We start from the raw sequence: 9,399 nt of genomic DNA on the forward strand, positions 1-9,399 counted from the left end.
AGCTCTGTTCCTGGACAAGTCCCTGAGCAACAGCAGAAAGTAAGACCTTTCACTGAAAATATATATATTAAGACTTACTTTCTACTAAAGCACTATTGTAATCATTTAATAAGATCTGGGAATATAAAATTCTGGTATAAGGTCACTTAATTAAATGTGATCTGAACGGACAAACATGACCGACATGGTAAAAACGCGTCTTTCCTTACACTTCTTGCTTTCAATGAGCAAAAAATAACCACATTATGCAAATCATGGAATCACAGAATGGTTTGGGTTGGAAGGGGCCTTAAAGATCATCTAGTTCCAACCCCCTGCCATGGGCAGGGACACCTTAAATCTGAAGGACCGCCTCGGAAAATGGTAGTGACAAGGGATTTACCCTGTAAATGAACACGGGACAGGAATATTGTGATCGAACTTGAGGATGAAAACATCCCCAGAGAATAAACCAAGCCCAGTAATTCTGCATTAGTTATAACTACAAGGATAATTGCTCTAACTTTGCAGATATTGCTAAGAATAACGGGAAAACCATTAATTTCTTTGCAGTGCTTTAACAACTAAAATACACTTCTTTTTTCAAAACAAAGACTGAAGGAGACCGTCTGCCCTCAGAACAAGCACGGGCTGGGGAGAGCCCACGTGTTCCCCCATGCTGCCCAACACCAGGGCTGCAGCGTAGGGCAGGGGACATCATCCCCAGCAGGGCCAGCTGCTGGGTCCCCCTAACAAGACTGACAAAATTCTTACAGCACGGGTCGGTCACAAAGAGAGTCTGAAACCTCAGTTCTGCAGGTTGCCAAGCAGCCATGGGATTTCACTGGAATGAAAAAAAAAAAAACCAACAAACCCACCATAGACATTTTGCTGTAGCCATTAAACAGTTTCTAAAATAATAGGAAATATTTAAGAAAGCCTGCAGTTTGAGGTTTTGAGGTCTTATTAAATGCTTACAACAGAGCCTTCTTGTATCAGACACTCAGTCCTTAAACGTATATTTTCTGTATTTTCAGTTCAAGTGCTTACTACAAAAGTGCTGGGTGCTGTTGCTCACGGACTTGAGCAGGAACACCCACACAGTTGCTTTATTTCCCCTTCCGAATTATAAAAAAGGTGCTAGAGAAAATTTTTTGCTCCCGGTCACAGGCTCCAAACACTGATTGCAAGGATCCAGGTTCTGAAGTGGCAAAAGACCCTGTGTCTAACAACACCACAGTCTGAAGGCACAGCCAGGACAGATTACAAAAAAGCATCGAGCTCTCATGACTTTGCATCACGGCAGCAGGAGGGATTTTGCCAGTCTCGTCCAGAACCATTTTTTGGTGCAAGGATTGGTATAATCACAAATTGTAATGAACCGTAAGATACTTGGAAACTCATTCTTCATGGCTTTGCACTTGACTGGAATCAGCCGTTTGAGACGAGCACCTGAAAGACAGGTCACACAGGCAGAGGATTACACGGAGCTGCAGTCAGATCCTCTATCAATTTTCTCTCCATTTTCTCCCCACAGCAGCACACACATCATAATGCAACTAGCTATCACTCCGCGGAGCAAGTTTCTGAATCCCAAGCCCTCTGCTAAGAACATTTCACTCAAATACGTAGCTGGGCCCCATCTACCATGCGTAGGGCAGCTTGCGCTGATCCCAACTGGGAGCGATAAGGCCTAATGAACCGCAGATTTATAAAACAAGAGAGCAGAGGTTCTTGTGAAACGCAAACAGGAATATACAGTCCTGACTGCTGCCAGGTGTGCAGGAAGAGAACATTAGACAAAGCTGCTTCTAGATGGTCAGCTTTGCTGGGTTATCTCCATTTTATTTCCTTCCTACGCTGATTTACGCGGATATGCTGCAGATGTTACCCAACAAGGGGCTGCAAGGAATCACTCTGCTAACATGAATGCTTTTTTTGAGGCACCCACAGTATCAGACAACTCTCCCTGTGACTGCTGCTGCTTGAAGGAACCTCTCCCCTTATAATTCTCTATAGGGACACCTGCCGCCAGCTAAACCATGCCACCCAGCCCAAGTGATGACACCGAGACCTGTATGAGGCAAGAAACCAAGATTTCATAACTGCAGCAGATGCTTAAGTAATCTGTGGAGCTCCCAGAACATGCCACCAAACCCTTCGTGCATTATTTACCTCACACGAACACGTAACTCTGTGATTTCTGTCAGCCTGTACTTAGACGCGTGTTTTTACTGGTAGAGCTCAGGCCATGACACACAGATGGGCATTTCTTTTCCTGTTGTTCTAATGAAAGATAGGATGCCAACAAAAAATGGTGAAGAACTAAAAGGACTTTGCTACAAATCTTGATGGTTGGGGGCTTATGCAACATGCTAGGGGTGTTCAATGGATTAACGGCCATCGTATGAAGTTATTGTGTCAAGGAAGATGGAGCTAATTCCTTGCTCTGTCACGCGTTTCCAGTTTAACCTCCGACACGTCACTTATAACACCGTGTCAGATACCTCATCTAGAAAGGAGACTTTACACACAGACAATTCTCCTGATGTTACATATCCTCCATACCATTAGGCTGTGCTGCACTTACTCCCCAGCAACAAACGCAGATGTAGGATAACTAGTGGTTTGAGTAAAGCAATCTGAACAGACTTGACAGAAATAAATTGACGTCTTTTAAATTCAGAACATAATACAGATTTTTTCAATCCAAGTTGAACACTCATTACATATGTTCTTTGCCTGTCCACGATACTCACGGATCTCTGCAAAAAGCTGCATGTTCATTATCTGTTACCCTAATCCCACCATTTACTCACACCCTGAATTTATTATAATACTTTTCTCTTCAGTAGAATATTTCCTGCATGGCTCTTGAAGCACTTCACAAGCCTGACATCTCTGAAGCAGGCAGCGTTAGCCCACTTGACAGCTGGAGCACTGAAGCACAGACAGCTGAGCTTCTCGCTCACGGTCATGCAGAAGGTCAATGGCAGGGCAAGGAACCAAGTCCAGGTCCCTGCCTGCACAACAAAATTATAAAGCCACCGTTAGTTTTAACGGCTGCTTCTAACAGCGATATCTGCGTTTGCTTAGTGAGGGGCATTACGCCCAGGGCAAGCCCTGCGTCTGGGTGGACTTTTACACACACAAAGTGTAGGTCAGTGGTGAGAACCCAGGTCTGAGACTGAGTTACCGGTTCTGTAACTATCAGTTATTTATTTTCTCCTTTCTCACCCATTTTTATCTCATTTGTTTAAACACATCTCAGACTACCCCCTCATTCTGCATTTGTGCAGTGTCCAATAGTAAGTACAGCACACCTATCTCAGCTGGAGGTATTACTGTAATAAAAAATTATTATGTTGATATGCAATTTTAAATGGGATATTTGTGAGAACTTACCTGGGGAAAGACTAAGAGCAAATTTAGTCTGAAAATCGCATTCATCACTTTCCAGGTAATCATCTGAAATGACGACCACCATCCTCCGACACCTGAATAGAAAGCAGCCAGGGGAGAAAAAAAAACAAATTGCCAACAGAAATGCTTCTTATTCTTGGTGGTCGAAGTAGGCATTCCTCTGGATTGCTCTGGTGGAGAAAAGAACCCACCAGCTGTGTTTCAGCAGCAATTAACTCCAGAGCAAGGACTGACAGACAGCTACATTACACACAAAAACCTGATTACAGATACACGTTCATATACTAGAAACGAAGAAATAGCGAAGTCCAGATTGTCCGTGGAATTTTTATGTGGTCCTCTGTCCGTACATTACAAACAATGCCATCTTAATTATCTGCTTACATGCTGCCTTTATTGACTGAGCACAACCGGTACTTTTTAACACAGAATGAACTGGACAGAGCTTTACTGTACTCACATTACTGTGAATTTACCCAATTTCATAAATTTGAGCTTTATTCTCTGATTTGTTACTTACATTTGTTTGAGGTGCCTGGTTGTAAACCACACATTAGGCTCTTTACGGAAGGCTATGCTGTACCACAGCCAGGACAGTGAGGCCTCAGGAGGGTCTCTGCTAACACCAAGCTACCTCCCTCTGAAGGGCTGATGCTTAAAACCCAAACAGCTGCCTTGGGATTTTTCACTGAGCCCAGTTTGGCAGGACTGTGAAAGCAAATTGCTCCAAGGGCCAGAAGTTCCCTCGTTCACACTGGAAAGCACTTTATATATGTGAGTCTCTATCTGGGGAGTTGTGTTTATGTCCCACACTCCCACCACACCCGAGTCCCACAAAGGTCTGAAGGATCCTTGAAGTCAGTGCCAGAGCCAACACCAGTGCTGTCCCCTCAAACTCCACACGGTGGGTGGAGGCAACTCAGCCTGGAGCTGTACTCATTTCCAGATCACCTCCGGAGATGGGAGTGCAGGATATTCCAGCCAAGAGAAAAGGCTTCAAACCTAAGTGGCATCACTGTAGTGGCATCTTCCTTGTGATCACAATGAAGTGACATGTTTGGGAATGCTCAGGCCTTCCTTCTTGAGCCAAGAGCATAAAGCAAACCCCATAAAGACATCCTTGTGGATTTTTACTGCTTCCCTGGGACTACACTGCAGACACCAGGGTAAAATGAATGTAATGTTCCGTTACACTCGGCTGTCCAGAACAGCGGTTCACTTACCTCCTTTCTATAAGCTCTCCACTGATGGACCACACACACGTTCCTGGCAAGACATCCCGATCAAATACACAGAGCTTCAGTTTGAACTCTGTTTGTTCCAGCTCCCTGATCATCTCCTGCACAAACTGAAGGTCTTTCTGACAGTAGCAGATGAAGGCATCAAACATCTCTGTTCCGCTCCCTGAAATCATTAAAAGTTTATCTGTCATCGTGAACTATAAATGAAGTTAACTCCTGCAGTGAACTTTCACTAGCTCCCACTGACTTTGACTCAGCATCAGGAGCTTTGACAGACAAGCTCTGGCCAAACTTGCAAAGGTAATTTAACATTTTCCCAGACCAGACTCCTGTCCATAATAACACTGGCAAGATGTAACACATGTCAGCGCCTTGACCGCTTTGGTTCGCAGTCCGGGCTACTCACATAAACCCCCATTTGCTGGCAGTGGATAGGGAAGGGTAGCTGAGATGCACAAATCCAAAATCTGCAGAGGCAATAACATCCAGCTCCAGGAAAGGCAGGGGAGACAGGGTCTGGGAAGAGCCAGAGGGAACAGAGTACCCCAGAGGATGTAACTCAGTGCCCCAATGCTCTGGCACTTTACTGGGAGTTAAGGATCTGAAATATCCTCATGTCTCTGGGTCCTAGTTCTCTAGTTCAGGTCCCTAAGATTCAAACTTCCCAACCAAAACCTTCCTGCAGGCCCTTCATCCAGCAACATCCTGACATCCGCTGTCTACTGAGCTTCGAGGCAGGCTTTGAAATTTGCAAACTGTGATTTTTATGGCTAAGATGTCATACCTGGGTACCTGAAGTCATATCCTAAGTAAATGGCCCTTTTTTCCGAAGGTGTTAATGGCTGACAGCTCTTGTTCATTTAGCACTTATCCAAATATCAAAGTGCTCTACTTTAAGGGCAATATTTCTCATAATTAAGTGCCTTAATACTGCTGGATAGTTTCCCACTGTGTTATTTTTTTCCTGTATCAATGTTTACATATACTTTCAAGTTTTTACGCCAGTTAAAGCCTACCACAGTGAAAAAATAAGTCAGGCTCTAAAATTTGCTGAGAAAACTATCAACCCAGCAGGAGATCCAGCCCCAATGCATCCAGTCAAGCAGAAGGGTAAGGGGCTGCTGGGTTAGTCAAACTGAGGGTACTGCTTTCGGGGCACAGCACTAACTTGGGGGTCACGTCAGGCAAAGCTGCCGTGTACAAACACCAGCATATGGTCTGTGGACATTTGGGGAGGGTTAATGATGTCCTCATGTCCAGCAAAGGTGCCCACCCAAAGCCAGTCTAGCCAGGGGAGTACCCCAAGAGGTGAGCTGACACATCTCTGTTCAGCCTCAGATGTTAGTCCATCACAGAACTTTACGGGACGTCCGCTTCCTCAGCCCACAGCCGCACACGCAGCCCAGCGTGCACACATACGGCTGTGTGCGCAGCCCAGCACGTGGTTAGAAATGCAGAAACGCAGCCCAGCGCACAACTGCATATGCACATGGCTGCACACGCACAGCCCAGCGAGCTCACACACACTGAACGGTGTTTCCCCTCACCTCCCACTTCATACCCAGCCGTGCTTCAAATCCCGCTTCCTTTTTATTCAAGGTGGTTCAATCTGCTGAAGCCAGGGCAGCGCAGCCAAGGCAATCAGCTCTGACATCCTTCCCCCTTTGCTCCAGCCCGCTGCGCTTTCAGCAGCTGTCGCTCTGTGCCAGGCTGCGCTAAAGGGACACATTTCTGGGAAGTCTCCTCCCACGCGTGTCCAGTGGGCTCTGTGCCAGCCTGTTTCTGGGCACAGCTTTCCCCAGGGTTGCTTCTCCTCTCTGCCCTGAGAACAGGAAAAATGAAAGTGCCTGCAGACTACCAGCTCGAGCATTCTAGGCTATGAAAGGTCATGGGTAGTAATGAAAGCAAACAGGTTTTCTGCACTTCTCACAGGGATCTGCTCCAGCTGAAGGCAATTCCAACATGAGGTATCGCACAGCAATGGGATCGTGGCTGCTTACCATACGGATCGTCCCTGGTGGTGATGCCCATCAGCTCTGACGTCTTCGGCATGCTGCTGTCTACTGCTGGCACTTGCAGAGGCTGGTCAGCCTGCTCCTGCTTCCTTTGTAAGTACTTCTTACAGTCCTCCTCTGCAAAAACACACGCAAGAGGCTCCTGTGATGGTGCTTTTACACTGGTGGCATTCTTTAGAAGAGGAATAGCTATTCCACGGATCAGGGATATCAGAGGGAAAACCCCTGTCTGGTTTTTGGCACCTGTTTGTGGACCTCGTGTCCTGGAATTTCTCTTACCCCTTTTCTGAACCTCTTGATGCCACCACCACCTCCTCTAATAATTAATTCCTGAAGCTCACTCTTGTTGTGCAAAGTACTTTCTTTTAAACCAATCTCCTCCTTTTATCCTTAGTTCTAGTATATCCCAGTACATCTTAAAGAGCCTGCATCATGTATGTAGCAGGTCTCAGCTCTACTGTCTGCTCTCATTGCTATGCATTTTGGAGTATTTAAAATCATCAAATAATTGGGGGGGATGGGGATTCTCAATTAGAAGTCTTCATATTGTCTTTTATTAATAAGTGTAGACACACATTAGCTGATTCACAGCATCGGCCTTCGTCGGACAGACCTGCAGGTGATGATGATGAGTACATCCACTCACCACACACAGGAGGACCATGTAGAATTCTATCGAACCCCTAAAACAGGCTTTACGTTGTGCAACAACTAGGGGAGATCCTCTGTATCTCACGCAGAGTGGGTGTGTACATCCCCTGTGCAATAACTGAAGGGTCAGGAGGCCTGGCACATCTGCTGCTGTGAACTTCCCGAACAGGACGGTGAGGGACACAGACCCATTATAAACAGTTTTTGTTTAAAAATGAATGATAAATGTAAATGTAAAGTCTTTGGAGAAGTGACAAGAAACCCTGCAGCCTCTGCCACTCTGCAATATGCAATTACAGAAGAACTTGAAAGTAAAAGGGAGATTTGAAACCAGGAATTAACAAAAAGATTAACACCAATTTTTAGCATCCTAAGCATAGCCAGGAACGGAGCACGCAATGAGAAGACAGGAACTGGTTCTGCAGCAGAAACCACAAACCAAACAAGTCCCCTGCAGCTGCACAGCACCAGTGAGGTGTGTTTAACAGGGATGCTGTGTCCCAAAGAAGCTTGGCTCATTTGCCCAAAGGCACCAGGTGTCACTTGAGAGATCACAGACTTTTGTTACAGGCTATCGGGTGTGACACTGGCCCTGTGAATGACCTGTGTCCACCACGAGGTGGAAGCTGTGTGGGATATCCTGATGCCTCTCAAACGACTTGGAGTGCCTTCCCGTGGGCAGCGGAATCATGCCCCAGATCTGCACCTCCTATAACGAAAGCACAGACTGCAGAAACCTCAATACTGATGTCTTCTGATTCAGAGCTGAATCCCACTGCAAGACTCCTAACGGCATAAACAAAGATGCCCTTGGCATCAAGAAATACCGTGCGTAAGAGGGCATGCAACCATCCACTTCCTTTTCTCTTGCAAGTGTAAATACCTCTGACTTCTGCAAGAGCTCAGAGTGCTAGCAACAGGTCACAGGCCCTAGCTGCAAATCTCAGCCAAAACCAATAAAAAATAGGAATGGCCATGCTGGGTCAGGCTGAAGGTCCATCTAGCCTAGCATCCTGTCTCCAGCAGTGGTCAAAAACAAGATGCCTAGGAGAGAACGTAAGAATAAAATAAGTGTACAGTGATATTTTCCTAAAATAACTTATCTTTTAGCTATAATCTACAATCTATTTTTATAATCTGTCTTTTGGACTATTTGCATTTAAGGAACTTCCTGAGTCAGAGGCAATATTTCTGTGTTGAACAGCCCTCAGCGGGTTTTTCTTCTAAGAATTTATGTTTCCTCTTATCAGCATGACCCACTGCCAGGTTAAACTTGTGACTTTCCTGAAGCCCAGGTTCCTCCCACTCACTCTGCTCTCTATTCAGGTTCTGACAAAGACCATCCACCACATTCCCCTCCAGCCAGCCAGCTCCTGAATTCGGGGCCAGAAGCAGCCTAGGTGATGCCCAACGTTTTAGTGAAGCCCCAGCTCTCTCGCACAGCCAGAAGCTTCTGCTGTTTGTTATGAACCTCTGATCGGTGGATTGCAAAGCACACTTGACTCTTTTTCTTTCCCAAAACCAAGTCTTCAGTGTGCGTTCATGGGTAGGAAGATCCACAGGAGAATGGGAAAATCCTCCATCGCTTCTTGGTCAGGTTGTCTACCTAGATGATTTTCTACATCTGCATTTATCTCCGTAAGAAACAGGAAATGAGATTTATTATTTCTTCATCACTTAACCCAGTAATAAACTACCTTATACAAGACAGGACTTCAGAGGAGTCTCTGGCCTCAGAAATCCTTCGGCGGTAAATTTCCCCTTCTGATGACAGTTCTTACATCTTTGAATTTCTCTGTTCATGCAGAATATGAAGAGTCTGTACAAAACAAGTTATCAAAACAGCACTGGGATCACTGTTTCTTGCTGGCCCTATCTCAATTTTCTTTCGGTTTGCACGGAAATTCGTTTTCCCTCCCGTTACCCAGTTCCACACACCCCTCATCTCTCCCTCCAACTACCTTCCTCTCTCACTACACCCACACATCCTGATTTTCACACCGTCCCGTGCCTGGGAAGGGCTTTTCTGCTCGCGTGGGGTTTTTCCACCACCACCTCCGCTGCCCCCAGCAGCAAACCCCTCCACGAGC

At 45.8% G+C, this 9,399-nt stretch overlaps 1 protein-coding gene across 1 annotated transcript; it reads right to left on the reverse strand.

Moving 5' to 3' along the window:
* Positions 1-983: 983 nt before the first annotated feature.
* On the reverse strand, positions 984-6,775 carry MYD88 (myeloid differentiation primary response 88; the record flags this gene model as incomplete). The annotated part of the gene is made up of 4 exons (XM_010075693.1): positions 984-1,431; positions 3,385-3,476; positions 4,626-4,806; positions 6,644-6,775. Coding segments are annotated over 4 exons (560 nt in total), but the record flags the coding sequence as incomplete, so codon positions are not given.
* Positions 6,776-9,399: the final 2,624 nt, after the last annotated feature.

Source organism: Pterocles gutturalis, unplaced genomic scaffold, assembly GCF_000699245.1.
Source record: "Pterocles gutturalis isolate BGI_N339 unplaced genomic scaffold, ASM69924v1 scaffold44642, whole genome shotgun sequence".
Taxonomy (NCBI): Eukaryota; Metazoa; Chordata; class Aves; order Pterocliformes; family Pteroclidae; genus Pterocles; species Pterocles gutturalis.